Source organism: Meleagris gallopavo, chromosome 2, assembly GCF_000146605.3.
Source record: "Meleagris gallopavo isolate NT-WF06-2002-E0010 breed Aviagen turkey brand Nicholas breeding stock chromosome 2, Turkey_5.1, whole genome shotgun sequence".
NCBI classification, from domain to species: domain Eukaryota; kingdom Metazoa; phylum Chordata; class Aves; order Galliformes; family Phasianidae; genus Meleagris; species Meleagris gallopavo.
In genome coordinates, this window is record NC_015012.2 from 90,201,554 (window position 1) to 90,222,898 (window position 21,345).

The 21,345-nt window shown below is 36.6% G+C and overlaps 1 protein-coding gene across 1 annotated transcript in view; it reads left to right on the plus strand.

Moving 5' to 3' along the window:
* The window catches only part of LOC104909954 (protein eyes shut homolog), a 190,944-nt gene that overhangs the window by 151,076 nt on the left and 18,523 nt on the right, over positions 1–21,345 (plus strand). Inside the window, exon 7 of the mRNA XM_031552251.1 lies at positions 16,909–17,168. Within this exon, the coding sequence (XP_031408111.1) occupies positions 16,909–17,168 (260 nt within the window). The remainder of the gene's footprint in view (positions 1–16,908; positions 17,169–21,345) is intronic.

The window sequence follows — 21,345 nt, forward strand, 5'->3', positions numbered from 1 at the left end:
TAATAGGCAATGCAGTTTTATAGATGAAACATTTCTAATTATATAGAATAACTTGAAACTTGGCTTTAATCAATATGACTTTAAAACTTAGGGAATTAACCACGTGTACTGTATACCTAGGCCTAATCCCATAGGTTCATGTTACTTAGCAGTATTAATTGTTGAAACTGTTAGAAGGAACATCACGAGTGTCACATAATGGCATATGCAGGACAATAGAATGATCAAATGCTGGCAGCATGTATATATAAATGGCTTGTCCTGATTGACTAACCTGATCTCCTGTGACAAAAATGACTCAGTTAATAGATTGGCTTTAGTTTAGGTTTTGAATGTTGTTTACCTGGATTTTAGTAAAGTATTTGACTTTCCCACAGCATTCTCCTGTAGAAATTGGCTGCTAGTGGCTTGGACAGGTGTAGTGAAAATAAGTTATAGCATGAAACAGTGATTGAGCACCTGGTGGAAAGCAGGGCCAACCCAGGGGTGCTCAGGTGCATGCAGTGCACCTGAGTGACTGGAAATAGTGCAGCCAGGATCCACGTCCCCCCAGACCTCACTTAAGGATTGGCAGTGAGGCGATGATATCTCTCTAGAGATCCTTGCCTACCTGAGGCCTACTGACAGTAGGCAGCCTTTTTCCTTTGTTTCTGCATCCACAGCTGCTGCACTTGGTCTTATCCTTACTCATTGTAGCTTGGGACTCTACCCTGCTGTCACTGTTATGTTTATTACATGACAGCATTACAACAGGTTTGCTGGGTGAAGATCTGATTGGTTGGCTAGGCTTGATGAACTCTAGTGAAAGGAGTTCAATCCTGTTGTGGCTAATCATAGTGGCTTTCTTTAGGGCTTAGTATGCAGAAAAGAGCAACGAAGTTTGTGATGGAAAGAAGAGCTGTGAGGACCAGCTGAGGTAGCTGAAGTTGTTCACTCTGGAGAAGGGGAGACTGAGGAGAGACCTCTACCATTATCTACAACCACCTGAAAGAAGGTTGCAGTGAGGAGAGTGCTGGTCTCTTTCTCAGGTGATAAGGCATAAGATGCAAAGAAATGAGGTTGTACTAGAAAAGATTTAATTAGATATTAGAAAGATTTCTTCGCGAAGAGGCTACATATTGGAATGGGCTGCCCAGGGGAGTGGCAGAGTCCCCATCCCTGGATGTATTTAAGTGATAAATAGACATGGCACTAATAACATGGTTTAGTGGTTGCAGTCAATGTTCTAAAGGTCTTTTCCAACCCAGGTGATTCTGTGATTCTATTGATCTTGCATCCTTTATAACAGTTACAGTTTTCTTTACTAGACCTGAGTAATGTTACCTTTCAGCAGCCTTATAGGTAGTTTTCAGTGTTATTGGTATGTCTTTAATCCTAGGAGCTAGCTTTTCCTTTACAGGGATGAATGATGCTAAAACACCTGGCTCCCACTAAGTCCTGCAAAGGTGAAAGTTGCTCTTTAAATTATCTTTAAATATGGGGCCTAAGTTCATTAATTGCTTTAGAAAATTACTGATAATGTGCAAAAATGTTGTCTGTTTTTAAACATTCATTTTAAAACTTATATTTCTTCTATCCTGTACGAGGTTTTGGCTTTCCTACTACCATTTAGATTGCATTTGAAGTATAGAACTGTGTTTGTAGTGGAGGACTTCTGAGTTTTTTAACTCATCTCAAGTTGTTCAAGTATTTGTTGATAGTCTTTCTTCAAACAGTACCTTTACTAGTATCTTTTATTAGCATAGTACCCTGTATAGGTACTATGCAAAGTAAAGATGAAGGTATATCTTTCTTCATCTGTACTCAGATAATAATTTATTTGAGTAACCATACTGTCAACAAGAATTAGATTTAATCTGTCTCCTTCCTGTTATTTTGTCAGTTCATACGTTTCACTCCATGACTCACCATTTTGCCTGTTAGTATTTGAAGCCAAGTCATCTTTTCAAAATAAAAAAACTAGTTTTTCATTAGTCATTAAAAAATGACTAGTCATTTTTTAAGAAGTGTTCAGTGTTGCACATACCATGAGCTTTGATTATACTGCTGGTACAGAAAACAGCATACTGTTTCATTCTTTTTTTTCCCCTTCTAGAGAAAATTTATTTAGAAAAGTTAAAAGTAGTCTCTGCGCTTTGTTAAAACTATGCACGAATTCTTGCGTTAAGTTGTAGAAGCAGGTGATTCCCAGGTTATCTCAAGAATGTTACAGATCTGTAAGTAAAAGAATACATTTATGCATTATGTATACTTGTGATGCTCGGGGGCATAGTGTAGTTGTAGATTTGGCAGTGGTAGGCTAATGGTAGGATGTGATGATCTTAGAGATCTTTTCCAACCTAAATGATTATATGAGTCTACTATATTTTTAAGATTATGCTTATTTGTGAATTAAGAGATTTTAAGCTATCATGGAAATAAAAAGCCAATTGTGATATGATTCTAATTTGAATGCTGAGTTCAGTCTGCCTTCTGTTTTCACTGCCAGTCCTTTAAACTACTGCCATATTCCTTCTTACTTTTTCTTCCCCAGAAGCAGTAAACAGCTTTGCCTACAGATGGGAATCAGCTTGGCATTTAGTAGTCCCAGATGCCAAACTCTGGAACTTCTTTTTTTTTTTTTTTTTTTTTTTGCAGGCAGCATCTGGCTTCCAAACTGGCATCTTTTCAGGGTTCTTTGGCGAGCTCTTTCTCTCTTGCTGCTGTTTCCCAAAATATTTCACTGTTGTGCTTTTGACATCTTCTGTTGTGACTCATAATTTTATTTTTATGCTACTATCCAATTATGTATGAGTCTCTTACTCAAACTCATCTTCAGAAGATTTATTCATTTGGCCAGCAGGGAGATGTCATAATGAATTATCTAAAGAAATTTGTGAAAGAGCAAACAAGTGTTTCCTCCAAAGACAGCAAGTGTTTTATGGTTTTATCACTGGTAATGATACTAACAACTGAAAATGTGTAGTGTCCTGCCTATTACAATGCATTGTGTGAAATCAGCTTTAGGGTTTCTGTTGCCTGAGGCAAACAACAAAATATTGCTCAGTAATATGTACTAAAAAGTCACTGACATGTTGAAGCCCTTGGGGGAGATTTTGACCATTATTTAACAGTTTTCTGAAAGTGTACTTGCATTTTTACTTAAAATCCTAATGAAATACAAAATTTCTTGTGAAATTAATATCAAGGCATGAAAATACACTAAGCCAGCTCATCAACTTTTACTTCTCAAACAGTAGCATTGTTCCTTCTGGCATACTAAATCACTTCGTAATGTGTTTTAAATGAAAACTTTATAATATCTTTTGGTTTCAGGCCCCCAGAGAGACATGAAATGATCAGCTTGTTGAACATTAGTTAAATGGAGGAAGTACAAAATGATTTCTAAAACTGAGGTAATTGTGAGTGCGTGAAATATGCTAGAACTTACCCAAATTCATCATACTGTAGGTTTTAAAAAAATAAAATACAAAATACTGTTAATTACTGTTCAGCTACTGCACTAGGACCACTCTGTCCTGTTCCTGGTCTGCAAAACATCCTGATGCTTAGCTAAGAGGAAACTTTTTTTTTTTGTGGGGGGGGAGGGGCCAAGAGGAATCACAAACTGTTTTTAACACATTTCATTCCTGGATGCTCATGAAAGTGAAGCTTAAAGAGTTCTCATTCACAAGGCATCTCAAAGTAAAGGGAAATAAAAACAAAAACCCATACTATTAAGTCCTACTGATGCCTGAGTCCCATTTGAGCTCACCTTGTCTGATGTTTTGTTGCCCTCCAACAGCACAAACTCAAGGATGGATGACCCAATCCTATTTTATTCTACTGTAGTTTCTCTGCCCTAAATCCCTCAGCCTCCAAAGCAAACAGTGTACATGTTGGTTGCCTCCTTGTTCTATGGGTGGGTTGGAGGCCTCTATTTCCATCTCCTCTGCATCGCCTTTAATTCAGTGGCTGTGTCAGGGAGGATAAACCTTCAGTGCTCTGACCAAGAACTTCACAGTCATCAGCTGTAAGGTGCATTTTCTTAAATCGCTTCGCTGCTTTGCTAACATACAAAAACAAATAACAGAGCAAAAGGCAAACAGTCATTTGGCACATGCAGATACAGAAATTTCTTCTTAAAAGTGTTACGATGTGGTCCTAGTGATCTGGTCAGGAGTTTCTCTGAATAGCTCCCAGGAGGAACTTTTGCAACTCAGAATCACAGAACTGCAAGGGTTGGAACTAAGACTGGGATAGTGTAAGCCTAGTGAAGGAAAAAAACAGGCACAGTCTGTGTTTATGAGATTGGGAAGTGGAGACTATGATGATGAAGTCTGGAAGCTTGTCATCAACATTAGGATGAGGGCTCCTCCCTTATCTGTGGTTTTGCAGCTACAGAATAGACTCAGAGACTTCAGAACAGAGGAGGGACTGGAAATTTTGTCCAGAGAAGCATCTGAATCAGCTGGAGCTGAGCCACAAAGCAGCACTGGAAGGGATAGATGATGGTATTGAGAGACTCCCAGCTGCAAGAACCTGATAGAGTTCTGAGGGAATCACTGTTAGTCCACTCCTGATTATCTTTGCAAAGTTTAGCTGATTGGGAAAGGTTCTTGAAAATTGGAAGAAAACCAAAAAATGGAAGTAAAAAAGAAAATAAAAACAAACAAAATCAGAAGAGGGAAGGCCGGAAATGGAACATGTCACTGCTCTCTTCAAGAAAAGCAACATGGATCTGGGGAACTACTGTGCAGTCAGCCTCAGTTTATGGGAAGATTATGGAACAAATAATCCTGGAAACCATTTCCACACACAGCACGAAAGAATGTGGTCAGGAGCATGGATTTGCAAACAGAAAAGCATGTCTGACTAACTTGATATCATTTGATGATATGACTTGTTAATGGATAATTTGGTCAGTGTGTGTAAATACCAGAGGGGAGGGGACAGGTAAATAAGACCGAGCCAGACTTTTCTCAGCAGTGCTCAGCCAAAGGACAAACTGAAATCTGAGATAGTCTATTTAAAAGTAATAGAAGCTTATTTATTGTAACAGTGATTAAATACTATAATATGTTGCCCATGAAGGTTTTGGAGATACTCAAAACTCAGCAGGACAAGATCCAGAACTAGACAATCTCCAAAGTCTCTTCCTGCCTGTTTTTGCAATTTTTTTTTTTTTGATCATCAATCAGATTTTTCATCAGTTTTAATATGTAGATCACTCAAAATTTTGGAATCAGTAGATAGTTTTAATCATAAAACATAAATTAATATGAGTCATTCTACACTTTAACTCCTCTCTAGTCCAGTTCTTCATGCATGTGGAATGTGCGATTTTATATTTGCAATTCTCAGTATTTGCAGTTCTCATATGCATTCAGGATTCAGATGCTTTAAAACAGGAAGATCCATGTATGCCCAGAAAGATGTTTATTATACCAGTATTTATAATAATTAGGCATAATAAAAGTGGAAAAATATGGAGAAGTGATATTAATTCAACAATATTCAGACATGATCATATGGAAACATTTTATAAAAATATGAAGGAAAAGACTAAGGAAGACAGACTGAACTGTATTGCTGCTGAGATTCATTTCTCCTCTGGTGGTAGTAGTGAGGATGGGGGAGAAAACATGGATGTAAGCTTCCCCTTCATTTACTCTCTTGCAAATGATGAGGTGAGATGGAGATCATAGTGTCTTTAAGCATTGATTGGTGTAATTCATAACTGATTTGGAAATAAACACTGGCTCACTGTTGTGTTTTAACCCAACAGGTAGCTAAGCACCACAAGGTCATTAACTTACACCCTGAAACAGCTTGGAGCATCTTAGGGTATTTCTGTTTTTAAAGTTTGAACATAAAGTAGTTAAGCAGTAGATGGCAGGTATACAAGCTAAAGTTCTGAATAAAAGAGTGGATGAGGCTTAATGAGGGTGTGAGAGAGAGAGAGAAAAGCTGCGTGTTCATTATGAGATACAGTCTAATGAAAACAATTGAACAAAAAATTCCCAATTGCTTTCATACAAATGAAAACAGATAGTGTTGTTTCTTTGATTTATTTGTTTTGCTATAGCCTACTTATGGTATAATCCTTAGAGAGAGAATGTAATTTTTAGCACTTAGTTGTTTTTTTGTTTTGTTTTTAATCTGGCTGATCTTCAGAGGTAGTCATTTTTCCCATCTTGCTGTATGGCAATGATATTGTTATGAAAATGACTTTTCTTTTCCTCTCTGTGGCTGCTGCTCTGGGCAATAAAAAAAAAAAGCGATCGCCACTAAATATTCTTTTAGTGAGAAAAGAATTAAAACTAGAATGGATAAGAATAATGCAATGAACTGAAGAATATAGCTGAAAGAATTTTCAAGACAGACTTCAGTATCTCATTATTTTGAATCCAAATCTGTTATAATTCTCATCTGTTGCAAATGATTCATAGTAGGCTCAGTTTTGCTTATTCTTTTGCCCTTCACTTAACAGTTCCCTAAAATCATGTTGACTTTTTTTTCTTTCCTGGAAACCTTAGTAAAATATGAAGTTTAATCAAGCAAGCAAAAAATGGTACAGATAGTTTTAAAACAGCAAATTAGAAATGAATAGGAAACCATCAGTCACTGTTAGCTGTACAATAGATGTTCCATGCATCAGCAGTGTCTAATGCATGCACAAAGGAACAAAAGTTAGAAAATATTATGAGCATTGCTGCTGACATTGTATCCTGGTGAACCATGCAGGATGGATAAAAAGCAGTTCCACGAAAAACAGCTCTTCATTCTCTTTACTATTATATCTGTATTTATTTTCTTTGAAAAAAGTCATTAATAAAATGAATATGTTGCGCATGTTAAATTTCATAGTTTATTTTACCTATCGTCTTAAAGCAATTTAATAGTAGTTAAGAATCAAAATGTTCATAAATAAATTTGTCAGTTTAATGCCACGATACTGTAATTTAACCTGTTCTATTTTGTCCTGAAGTAACTTCACAGCCTAAACAAAAGCAAGGTTTCATCTTAAATTATGAGACATTCTGTTTTGAATGAAAGCCACGATTTCCTCTTTACTAAGAATGTTAGTTATAATTTGTTTTGTTTTGGGAGACGAGGAGGAGAAAATGAAGCCTTGTGTTTTACTGTGTTTTAGTTATGTTAAGCAACTGAGTAATGTAATACAGCATTGACTTCCATATTTCTGTCTTTAGATCACTGGGATGATGAGAATAACATTAAAAATATTTTCACAAGACTACTAATAGAGTAGCATTCATGCAATCTATCATGTGTGATACTGGCAGTATGTGGCTTATGGCTAGTGGAAGTAAAATATAAAGAGTTTTCTCAGATTAAAAAGTGATTAAAGTAATTTTAAAAGTAATGAAACAAATATCAATCATTTCTGTAAGCAATTCTACTTTTACTTTAAAGGTATTCTAGCAATTACACATGTAATTATGTGCTTAGAAAATGCATACTTACAATTGCTTTATTTGAATATTTCACCTTTGAATTGAATTGTTACATAGATATGATAGAACAACATGAAATATATGTTCACATGTATAAACTACAGGAAATGGTTCTAGTATAGGTAAATTTACACAATGCATAATTGGAAAATTAACATTGTCTCCCCTACAACTAGTTTCTGTGTCTAATTAAATTTTCATTAATTGTCATCTTGGTTTTACCTGGGATTTGAACTTCTTTGTTCCGATAGATCAATTGAAATATTACAAAAAACAGTTTATTTAAACTGCAGTTACAGATAGTATGCTATTATAGGTTTTCTATAAAGCAATACTGTCTCTTCAGCAAAAGCAAGCAGACTAGGGCAGAATCAGGAATTACCATATTTGCTTCCACCGAATGCCAGTTTGAATGTGTGAAAGAGATCTATCACAGTGAAAATAGGAAGACTTTGTCTTTGAAGGTCACAAGCAGAGAAAAGGAAGCACAAATTTAATAGTCACACCACGAGCACCCACAAGTACTGTTATGCATGTCTCCTGGTTTGCAGGAACTGTATCAGAAAGGGACCATCATAAAATTTTCATCAATTTACTCTATTAAAATAACTTGGTGAGACAGCCTGAGTAGAAAGTTGGATTGTATTATCTCAAAGATACGTAAAGGCATAACTGACTCTTGGAAACCAATTGCAAATTATTTTTGTTGTTTGGTTTCATAGTTTTCTATCAGAACAATAATCTTTTTAAGGAGAAGACAATTTTTGAAAGGCTTGGCACCAAGACATGGCAAGACAAATTTTGTTTTCTAACAGAGTCTGTAATAGGGAAATCTCTGCACAGCTAATGGTAACTGCCGCATTTGAACATATATACATACATAGGTAGGTAGGTAAACTTAAGTCAGTTTATTTTAAGTGATCTTTATAAAATTTAGTTGTAATGTTTATGTTTCTACCTCATATGCTGTTAGGAATTTACAGTTATACAAGATTAGGTGACCAGAAAGAGATTATAATTTGACAGTGTAGGTTAAATCATTAACAAAGGTGAAATTTACTAAAACTGAATCATGTTCTTTATAACTTTATTATTCTGTTAACAAATGTGAGACCAGAGATACCTAAATCGGTTTCTAGAGTATTTTCTAGACTGCTAGTGTTAATGACAAACCTGTAGACTTTCATATAGGCTCCTTTGAAATGCTAAATTTATAATATTGACTTGTCATTGTAAGTGTTGTTCACGTGCTAAATGATTCACCAGATAAACTTTGATATATATTAACTACTGCTGAGTTTTGAAAATGCTTGATTAGGGCTCTTAAAATGTAGAAACGAGTATTATATTTTTAACTGATGCCCTAATGACCTGACATGTTTTATACTAAATTCTACAGCGGTCGTTGGTTATTTGTTCTTTACAGGCACCTAATTTGTTTTAGGCGTAATACATCCAGTGTATTCTGTATTTGGAATTTAGGAAAAAGAGTAAGGTTTTTTAACTCAGAACCTTAGTCCATTTAATTCATGTTGTTTCCCGATGCTGTTACTGGATTTGGTAGTGCCTTACTGTCAGACTGAGCAAAGACAGTTTCTTCTCTGATTTACTGTCTTGAAGATTGAGTAGACCCAAAGTAGACAGCAAGAGACTGCCCTTAAGGTAGATTAAAAAGTAGGCATAGAACACTGAGGAAAGCTCATAAAGACATCTTGCTTAAACTGCAAAGGTGTACTCAGAGTTTAGAAACAATCAGAAATGTGGGGGAGATAAATGGTACTTTGTCTAATCAGCTCAAATCATTCTGCAGAGGTCATTTGCATAGACTTTTGAATTATTGTGCATTGCATTCAGTTATTTTTCATGTAAAATTTTCTAAATATATCAGTAACCTGTCTTCAAGATCATATTCATGTATCATTCTTTATAAAATTCCAAAGTTGCAGCTGTCTTTTTACTACGTAGTGTTGTTGTGCTAATAAAGATTAGCAGTTGTAATTAGCTTTATTTGTTCTTCATTTCTTGTCTGTGAAATTAAGAACAGACCACAGATAATCTCCTTTCCTTAAAGCAAAAGGTACCCTTTGTAATCAGCAGTATACTTGAAGATTTCATTTTTCTTTATGATAGTCAGTATCATCTCTATGCATTAGGTGAAGAGCTTTGAGGTCAATTGTCCTACTGTTGCATTGCTGAATTTTCCAAGTTTAACAAATGCCTGCAGGGGCTCCTACCTGCTTGCTGGTGGCAGTTTTTATTTTTTCAGTGACATGCTTCTTCCTTTCACATTTCCAAGGTCAAGGAGTATTAATCTCAAAACCTGTGTGCTAAAGCACAGTAACTTAGAAAATATCAGAGCAGGACTAGAGTGAAAAATAGGGCATTGAGACAATCTCCAGAATCAACTACATGCTTTACGTTGAACTGTAGCAGAGAGGAAGAGATTTCCAAGGGGAAGTGGAACTGAAGAGACCAATTCCAACAGGTGCAACAGTAAACCAATACTGCCAGATTTTTCATCAAAGATTGTCATTAAGTTAAGATGGAAGAGCACAAGAAAACAGGTAACTAGGGATGTGGAAGCCTTTTGTTCAGTAATCTATCAAGGATGAAGAGTTTTCCAGGTGATTTGTTAGACATCTGAGCTCTAATGTTAACTTTATGTAATGTGAGTTTCCTGGCACACCACTGCAATTACTTTCCTCTAGTTCTTAAGGGAATAAAGAAAGTTTTCTTTCTTCTCTACTGAAGTGGATCACTAACATCCAAGGTACTGGAGACCGAAGCTTTGTGTAATGTTCACCACAGTATTTATTAACTGATGCTGTGTTTTCACAAAGGGCTTTTCACTCAGTATTTGGAGAAGAATTGCCTGTTAAAATGATGGAAAGTGTGTGTTCTCTCCTAGACTGCTGGAAGCAGTCTTGAGGTACTTTGTTGTTGTACTGATTGTCATTGCAGTGTGGGATGAAAGGACATACAGACAAAGAATGTAGCTTTTGATGTTAGTGAAAACAAATGGCGAGATAAAGAGGAATATATTCTTTACCTTTTTGTCAGGAACAGAGGCAAGTCTAAAGCAAGTTTATGCAATAGATCATGTTACTCATATGCCAGAATATACAATCTATATGAGATCAGCAGTAATTCAAGGGATTAGCACTTTTGCATACTTAACACAAATTTAGCCAGATCTTTCCTTTTTCTTTATTATCTGTTGTGTTCTGACTTCCTAAACTGAATTGACTATGATGCCCTTCTGATTCAACTCAGAGACTTTAAGAGATGGAATTTTTTAAGGATTATTTGATACTTTAAAATTAATTTATTATTATTTCTTTTAAATCTTGAATGCAGTAAGTAGAACAGCAAAGCAAATGGATAAATAAGTACCCTAAAAACATTATTTCTTTTTTCTTTGTTTGTTTTCAGTTTTGGTGGATTCCTATCATGTCTAAAATAAGAATTTCAAGAAGATTGAAGGCAGTTTAGTGTTTTCTATTTGGTCATGGTCTACAGACAAGACTGTTGATGCCAAGCCATATGTATTTTCTGGTGCCAAGCCATATGTTTCGAGTGACAGTATTAATGTTTAGTTTTACTTATATTGTAGCGTCTTTCTTTATTAGAACGCTTCAGCATTTTGCTCTTCTGAGCACAATCTTTCTAATGAGATCGCCCTCTAATGATAGTTTTGCAGGCAACTTGTAATTATTTCAATATTTTCCAACGGAAAAATTTTCATATGATTTTAACAAGGAAGAAATTATGACTTTCCCTAGAAGGTTCAAGAAAGAAAAGTGCTAACAATGCCTGTTTCTGTTGAAGAAATGAAGAGGTGGCATCTGTTGTAGCATGAAAAGGTATATTTCTTGCTTCTCCGTGTACTCTCGCTGTAGTATCTTAACTGATCAAGGCTTTAAATATATATAAATAATGCCACTCCCCACACACCCATCCATACGCACACATGCAATTTGGGTGAGAAGGGGCAGAAGATAGCATTTCAAACTATTGCTATAGTTGTATTTGTATTTGGTACAAAATAGATGGGAGTTTCCTTACTATGCTGTAGCACCACAGTTAACGAATCTAACAGCATTTGTAGTCTTTGCTTGCAATGTACTCAAGCATATTACATAATCTGGAAGGACAAGAAGAACCCCACTACGCAAAGTATATCAAAACAGAAGTGGAGGGAATGTGTCAATAAGAATTGATCGTTAGTCCAGTGAGAACTTTAACAGTCTAATGGTCAAAATGATCTCATACAGAAGAGCATCAGTATAACTACTAAAACTCTTAAGCAAGAAAGCTAGTCTGGAAGTTTTTGCTACAAGGGAGAGCCCCAGGTATGTGGGAGGGATTTTATAATTTTCACTCATATGCTATTCTGGTCATTATGTTTCCCCGTAAAAAGCTAACTTCCTTCTGTTGGGTTACCATCTGCAGCTTTGTGGTGCTCCCTTAATCTCTTAATCAGCTTGTTGTACACCAAGAGCTGTTGTTTGTCAGGCATAGACTCACCCCAGAGGGGCTGAACTGAAGTTAAAGCAGGGGTGACAGAAGTCACTGGGCTGAAGGGGTTAAAACAGTAATACCCAGCTCAGGTCAAGTCAATGGCATTAATGGCTTACAAATGGAGAGTTTCAGAATAAGGTAGATTGAAAAGGAATATGAGTGATGATAAAGAGAGACTCAAGATGGAATTTGGAGGAAAGGAGGAGAGATGTGGGAATTTGAGGCAAGCATTTAGGAGTGGCATAGAGAAATGGAGAAGTAGTAGCACCAAATGAATATTAGAGATAGCCTCGTAATGGAGCTTTTACAGGTGCAAGATGGAGTATTTAAGATGGGTCACAGCTGTCTGAAGAATGAAGAATATTTAAACTCTCATAGAAGAAAAATGTTTGTGTAGGAAATAGGAGCAAGAAAAATGAATTTTTGAGGCCTCTATGGTGACTGGAAATGTATATCCGGAATTTTGTGATGCATGTTACTGAACAGTATTCTAAATTCAAAACCTTACATGTATGGAAAGCAAGCTGTCATTTTACTACTTCAGACAATCAATAGCCTCCAGTTTACAAGGATTAAAAGTTACTGAGCACTGCAGCTTTTCATGCTGCTAGCTGATGTGATTTGATGTGCTAGAGAATACAAACTAGCTATAAAATGGACCATTACTGCATGTACTGTATGGCTAACAGGCTGACCTAAACTTCACTGAACATACTGCCCATTCTAATCAAGATCCTATCAAATAAAAAGGTAGGTGAATGATGAGCACAGTTTATCATGGGTTCAGTTCAGGATTCTAGTAGCGTTGACTGAGCCCCTAAAGAAAGAACAGTTCTACTGTAGATGGTTTTGTGTTGTTTTTTTTCTTCTTTTTTTTCCATCATCCATGTATCATCTTTTTTTTTGCAGCTGTTATCTGTGAAAAGGCAAGTACTTTGATATATAAGTATGGAACTAGGGCTCAAAATGCCAATTTCTTCTGTTTTTCTTATGTAAGATATTTGAAAGCAAGAATGGTTCCTTCTGGAATGTGTTTTGCTCAAGTGCAATCATCTGCATTACTGCTTTTGTTAAGATTTGATGTCTTTCCAGATTTATTAGCTGAGCTAGGTAGGAATGAGCACACTAGTAGGCTTTTCTAATTGATGGAATGCCACTTTAGAATTCTGAGATTCAAAATAGGTTGCTGTAAAGATGCTTCTGCCTCAGAATGCCTCTTAGCAAAGTGTATAAATAACGGATGGAAGGAAATGGAAGAGTTGGAGCCTGAGTTTTCTTAGTGCAATCCAGTGAGAGGACAAAAGGCAATGGGCATGGGGTGAACAAGATGAAATTCCACTTAATTGCAAAAAAATGTTTTTTGACTGTGAGGGAGACCAGGCACTGCAGCACGTTGCTCAGAGTGGTTATGAACTTTCCAGTCTTTGGAGATACTCAAAGCCCAACTGGGCACAAACCTGAACAACCTGCTCTTCTTGACCTTTATGCCCAGCAACCTAGAATCATAAAAACATAGAATATCCTTAGTTGGAAGATACCCAAAAGGATCATCAAGTCCAATTCCTGGCTCCACACAAGTCCACCTAAAAATCAAACCTTATGTCTGTGAGCATTGTCCAAATACTTCTTGAACTCCATCAGCTTGATGTCGTGTCTCTGGGGAGCCCATTCTAATGCCTGACATGCCTCTTAGTGAAGAACTTTTTCTCAACCTGACCCTCCCATGATGGAGCTTCATGCCATTCCCACTGGTCCTGTCACTGTCACCAGAGAGTAGAGATCAACATTGCCCTTCCGCTCCCCTCACAAGGAGCTGTAGGCTGCCATGAGCCCCCTCTTCTCTCATGTTTCCTCTTTCCTGGGCTGAACAAACCAAGGGGCTTCAGCTGCTCCTCATACATCTTGTACTCAAGACTCTTCACCATTCCTTCACCATTCTCCACCTTCCTTTGGGCACTCTTTAACAGTTTTATGTCCTTATATTGCAGCACCCAAAACTGCACGGAGTATTCTCTTCTACTATGCAAAGTAATAGTTTCACAGATGGTCAGCTAATGACATCTTTCAACATCATCCGTTCTGTGATTCCTAAAACTCTTAGCTATTATTTGCCTAGAATGGAGTAGAATAGAGAAATTACATTGGAAGGGACCTTCAAATGTTATTGAGTGCAATTGTCTGACCTCTTCAGGGCTAGCCAAAAGTTAAAGCATATTAATGAGAGCGTTATCCAAATGTCTCTTGAACATCAGCAAGCATGGGGCATCAAGCACCTTGCTAGGAATCTTTTCCCAGTATTTGACCACCCTTACAGTAAAGAAATTTTCCCATAGTTTAGTCTAAACTTCCCCTGAAGGTTTGTGGTATTCCCACATGTTCTGTCATTGTCTCCCAGGAGAAGAGACCAGCGCTATGTGCTTCCCCTCCTCATGAAATTGCAGAGGGTAATGAAGTTGGATCTCAGCCTTCTTTTCTCCAGAATAGACAATAGTGGGTACCGTCCATTAGTACACCTTGCCATTTTTAACTTTGAGAAATCTATATGGAAGGTTAACATGTTATATTTACAGAAGCCGATCTCTATATTAAAGTCACATTTAAAGCAATATATGGGTATATATTGCAACCTAAATAAATAGTTTAAAGAATATAATTGTGTGTTATTTGATTTTGGAATATCAATGTGTTTGAATTTGGTTACTCAAAAGCAAATATTTAATACAGATTCTGAATGAAGGGTAATTAACTAAAATTAAGAATTTTAAATTAGTTTAAATCTTGTTTGTCTTATTACATCTGCTGGTACATGCTTCCTCTGTATGAAAATCCTATGAATTATTCTGTTCAAAAGGATGCTCTGCTGTTTAGAATACCATTTCAATAACTTTCAAGTTCTTCTCACAACTGATAGAGTAGAGCAGAAAGAGTATAACACTATTCTTGATATTTTTGATGAGTTATCTTCTTATTACTATACTTTTAAACAGATATTTTAAAAGAGAGAAAGCATAAGATGCCATTTGCATAACTCTAACATAAGTTGTATGTTTCCATAGTTGTTCTGGAGATGTATAATATGCTCTATTTAGCAATTTGTTGCTTTTTAATTTTAAATTTTGTCATTTTTTCACAAATACCGACATTCTTATAAGAAAGGCCCTGTAAAGATTTGCTTTGATGAAGCTTGGCATTATTTAAATACCAAGTATCAGTGAAAAAAAGAAATTGAAAGTTTACATATTAAGGAATAAACACAAAGAACATCTCTCATATTTACATTTTGCTTCTTAACAGCTATATGAAAACATAAATGATATTTTGCTAGCACTCATAGAACTTTTTATCTGAGTTTAGAAGTTGGTAAAATTGGCAGAAATTGAGCAGTGACTTTCTTATTTGTGTATGATCTCATAAATAACAAATTATCTTTGTTTGTTTGTTTGCTTGAAGAGCCTAAAAATCATCTTGGCTTTCTAATGTAGTGAATGAAATGGTCTTTTTAGAAAAGACTATTTTTCTTCCCATTAATAAGACACAGTAACCTAATTTTGTGTCTTCATTGCTGAAGGAGTCAGAACTTTGAAATGATAAAGTTCCTTAGTAATAACCGTTTCATTTGATGTAGCATGGATATTGTATCCCACAAACCAATCACACAGAAAATTAAACATTCCAAAGAAAACACTCAGTTTGTTTTAAAGGGGCTAAGTTCTCATTTTGTGTAGCAAATATACCTATGCCCTCCACTGAATGTTCTTCTTAAAGTTTAAGAAAATGTTCTTTTATCAAAGTAGAACTATCAACCTATATTTGAATGGCTTAATGCCTGGAAGCAACCTCAGACAAAACAAGTTAGAGCTGCTCTTAATCTTTCACATTTTCTGTTGTACAGCAAAATATTTGCAAGTTAATGTGGAATAATTTACTGCTATCTTCAGTGAAAGTAAAAAGGGTGTATACTTTTCAAAGTGCGTATCTTCATGTATAACATGGCTCAAAAATATATGAAGAAATTAAATATATTATCAAAGAAAATTTATAAAACAAGAAGGCCTTAAATAATGTCTTGCTTTGATATAGAGAGGCATTGCATTCATATTTTGTGCCTTGGACAAATTTCATTTCAACGACTGAATATGCTCAAATCATATTTAAATGTGCAGGCAGTAAATAGTTGAGTTCATTAGTTAGATATGTAGCATGCAGAACAGACCACTTATTGCAGTTAATGAGGAAATTTTCTCTGTAAACTTTGAAATCATTAGAAAATTGTAATCTTTGAGTTTTTAGAACCTTATATTCTTGTTGCAAACAAAAACAGATACTTATTGAATTCATGAAAGTAAATTCTTAATGACAAGATAAAATGTAGATTTTGGTCCTTTTCTTTTTTGTCATTATCAGCCCTTCACATGAACATTCAGAAAAAGGGAACATCATGAAAAAAGGATTTTTCATTCTTATTGTGCTTTTGATCTACTGCCTTCTTTCTTAAAAGTGTATTGAATGTTACCTGCCACATTTCATCCTAAACAGTGGAGTACCTATCTAGAGATTTGAAACATATGAAAAGATGTCTTTCCATTCCTGAAACTAGAAGAACCTTGTATTCTGTGTTTGACAACTTCTGTTATTGTTTAACAGTTTAGAAAAGATTCACAGTTGATTCTGTCAGCATAAATAAACTGGATATAATTTCAAGTGGATAAATTTAGTGACTCACAGTAACTCATTTTGTCTTCACATAAATGAACTGTAAGAGAAGAACTTCAATATAACTTTTTCTCGTAGTGCAAGCTGATAGTAAAAAAGCTATTCACAGTGGATTCTTGATTATTTTTTAAATAAATATCTGGAATCAATTGGGATAAGTTGTGGGTTTTCCTTTGTCCAATGTGTTCCCTCTTTTTTTTTTCTTTTTTTTTTTCAGATGCTTGTGTACAGCAGGGTGGACAGGTCCAGACTGCAGTGAAGACATAAACGAATGTGATTCCGAACCATGCTTGAATGGAGCTACCTGTTATGAATCTGTTAAGCAGGGACAGTTTGTATGCATTTGTCCTCCATTTTATACTGGTGACTTTTGTCATCAGCGCTTCAGTCCCTGTGAACTGCCTTACAATCCATGCATAAACAACTCAACTTGCCTGGCACAAGCTGATGGAAATCCCATGTGCATTTGCAAAACAGGTAAGAGCTGGTGTGTTAACATTCTTTATTGTCTGCATTGCAGAATATTTGCAAATACATATTGAACTTATTATTTTCATTGAAAATGTATACCTTTCAAAGCACATAAAACCTTCATGAGTTACAGCAAGTAAAATAGTGGTCAATTTGCCTAATATTAATTTCTTGTATTACAATACTTATTAAATCTATTGTTGTTCATACTCCAGCATTCAGAATTACCATTTTTGAATCATTACTAAAAGATAGAGATGAATTTGACAGCAGAGCTGATAGACCAAATTGACGAAACAGGCAGGCAGAAACATTACAAAAGTTGGACCAAGTTGGAATTGGTTCTTCCTGGTGAGAAGCCTGGAAGACCTGGCCCATCAGGGGAATAATCTTCCCTTGACTGACTGAAAATGCAGATTGCTCTCTGTCTTCCTACACAACAGCCAAAATCACAGTGGGTACTTAAAGCTTTCCTGGCCCATGGCTTAAAAACCACAATCTCTCCTGCAGTGTACAAAAAATTATAATGCAGAACAGAGGAATAGTTTAACTGTGTACAACATCTCTAAAAGATGTGCAAAAATTGGATGAAGTTGGAATTGGTTCCTCTTCCTGCTCAGATGTCTGGAAGATCTGGCCCATTAGAGGAGTAATCTTCCTTTGACTGACTGAAAATATAGGTTGCTCTCTGTCTTCATACACAACAAGTACTTAAAGCTTTCCTCGCCCATGGCTTAAAAGCCACAATCTTTCCTGCAGTGTACAAGAAATTCTAAGGTGGAACTGTTTAGCTGTGCTAAACATCTCTATAAAATTCAGTATGGGAATTAAAGAATACTTTAATTAAAATTGCAGTAGGGAGAATAGTAAGTATGGAATTAATGAATTTGGAATTTAAGTGGGATATTGAAGTCAGTGCATAAAAAATGCATAAAAATAGTCAGGTTATAGGTGAGTCCTAGAAGCCAAAGATAGTAAATACAATATTTGATGTGTTATATCGCAGTATTATCACTCGTCTTATTGCTTACTGAATTGCAAAAATGCAGGGATAATATGTTATATTTATAACATGTATTTTTTACTATTAAGGTTACCATAAGTTACAGAGTTGAAAAAAGTCACTGAGAAGGTGTGAGAGTTACTTATTGAATGAAAGTATAACACTGAACACTATGAAAACAAGAAAAAAACAGCTTTCAATGCAGTATATTGATCCTGAAGCCTTTTTCAGGAAGGATCCATAAGGAGTCATGTAGTTTGAATCTTTTCCTTCAAAAATACTTGCAAACAGTTTCTCAAGAATACAAAACCCTTGCAGCTAATATTCTTATGGAACTTTAAAGGAATTGTCAAGGATGTGTGAAACTTTTAGCTAGGAATCTTCAGAAATCTTCAGGGAGCTAGCTGGAGAGATCTGAACCAGTGAAATGCATAACTAACAAATCTTGGGAAACTAAAAATATCCCTGAATTGAAAAGGGCTAAAATGCAAAATTTATGAAGAGTTAATAGTGCTCAAAGAAATGCAGTCACATAGTAAGGAGTTTCAAAACGAGAGACAGTAAAATATAAAAATCTAATTGAAGGCATTTTATAGTAATACATTTTCTCAGGTGTCTTCCTCTCTTTTTATTTTTTTATTTTTTAATCATGTGTATCCCTTTCTCTCCTGATAAGCCTGCCAGAATTACAGATCTGATTACAAAGGGTAATCACAACTGACATTGTTGGAATATTCCAAGATACCTGACTTAGTACCAATGACATTCTGATTAAAAGACTTGCATGATATGTAGCTAATTATCCAGTCAATTAGATAGTTTGAATCTGTTTTATCAAGAGTTGCAAAATATAGCAGCATATGACATGATGTAAATGAGCAAGGAAGGTGGTGGTTTTTTGTTTTTTTACCTAGAATAAAAAAGATATTTAATACTTGTGTCAACTGCCTGCACGATTTTGTAAATTTTGTAGATGTGCACTGTATTAGGTGTCTGTGGGAAGGTATGGGTAGCAGTGCTGAAGGAGTAGCCTCTGAGAAGATCACAGCAGCAGTCACACATAAGGTGAGAGCCAGCTCCAGCTGCTCCGAAAGGGACCCACCACTGCCAGAGCAGAGCGCTGAGCAATGCTGAGGGTGCCTCTGAGAGAGCAGGTATAGGACGGGGACGCGATGCTGCACAACTGTAGGTGGGAGGCTGAGAGAATATGAGAGGAAAAGCCCTGCAGCCACAAAGGTCAGTGCAGTGCAGGAGATAGGCAGAAGGTGCTTCAGAAGCAGAGCAGAAGCATCCTGCAGCCCAGAAGAGGCCCATGGTAGAGTGTACTGACCCCAGCAGCCCATGGACACCACACAGAGTGGATCTGCCCCAGGTAGCCATGGAGGAGCCCACAGTGCAGCAGTGGATGTGGCGTGGAGAAAGCTGCAGCCTATGGAGAGCTCCTGCAGGAGCAGCCCTGGGCTAGAGCTGCAGCCCCATGGAGAGGAATCCATGGTGGAGCAGGTGGTCTGGGAAAGCTGCTGCCCATAGGGATCAGTGCTGGAGCAGCTCCTGAAGGATGGGCCCTGTGGTACAGAGGTATGTTGGAACAGTGCTTGAAGAGCTGCAGCATGTGGAAAGTCCACATGGGATCAGCTGGAGAAAGACAGCAGCACGTGAGAGGGACCTCGCATGGAACAGGAGCAAAGACTGACCATGAAGGAGCAGCAGAGATGAAGTATTATGGTCAAAGATTATAGAGGGCCTGAAACATCTTCCTTGTGAGGGAAGGCTGAGTAACCTGGGTCTGTTCAGCCTGGGGTAAAGAAGACTGAGGGGGGATTTGATTAATGTTCATAAATATCTAAAGGAAGATGGGAGGCAAGCAGATGAGGCCAGGCTCTTCTCAGTGGTGTGTAGTGATAGGACAAGGAGCAGTGCCCTAAAACTTGAATACAGGAAGTTATGTAATAACATGCAGAAGAATTTCTTTACGGTAAGGTAATAGAGCACCAGAACAGGTTGTCCAGAGAGGTTGTGGAGTCTTCTTCTATAAAGATATTCAAGACATGTCTGGATGCCTACCTGTGCGATCTATTGTTAAGTATCTGCTTTAGCAGGGGCATTGAATTTGATGATCTCTTGAGGTTCCTTCCAACCCCTGCAATTCTGTGATTCTGTGACTGACTGCAGCCTCCATTCCCTTGCACTGCTGGAGGGAGGAGGTAGAAGAAGGTGAGGGGAAGGGGGAAAGAGTCACAGTTTTGCTTTTGCTTCTCGCTTCTCTAGTCTGATAATAACAATAGGCAAAAAATTACACGAACCTCCCTCATGCCAAGTCTGTTTTTCCCATGATAGTAACTGGTGAGTGATCTTCCAGTCCTTATCTCAACCTGTGAAGTTTTTTCAAAGATTCCTGTTATGATAAGGAGAAGGAATGAGAGTAATGTGATGGAGCTTAGTTACATATTGATGTTAAACCACAACGAGCACAGGCAACAGACAGTGATTCAGCTAACGGTGAAGCAGGCTACTTAAGAGAATTGCCTGATGTAATACTCAAGAGTTCAACAATATGTATTTTGATATAGTATGAAGCAGCGTGTTTAAAAATGTGAAGACTTCATAGATATGCACTAGTTTATTCTGATATCTCCACTGCTTGCAAACCTTGTTTAATAGATACTTTACAAATAAAGTCCACAATGCTCTGCACATGTATAAAGCTTATAAAGAATCCCATAAGTACTCTTTGTTGCCTGGAAAGGTAAATTTTGTGGTATTTCTCTGAAACAAAAAAGTGAAAGTGGCCAAAACAATAATAACAGATGTGTATCTATAGTCTGCATTGCAGATCGTTCAAAATTGAGACATGCAGCATCTATTTCCAGTGTTTCAGAGAAGCAGAAGAAGCAAAAGGATCCATTCCAGCTTAAATAGCAGCTTTTTCTATTACACCCATTGATACTTACATCAAAATTACCAGAGGATGCTGGAATTTCTTTAAAATGATATTAATGTATCATTCTGACTGCACAGATTTTGCAAACAATTTTGAGAATGTTGTCACAGACATTACCTCTTAGTATTTTGGTTCTTGAGAATGAAAAAAATAAGGCTTAAATGTTGGAAAAGCTGATTTTGCAGTATTCTCCACAGAACATGAATATGTTTACTTTACTGAAGTCACTTTCACGCTAC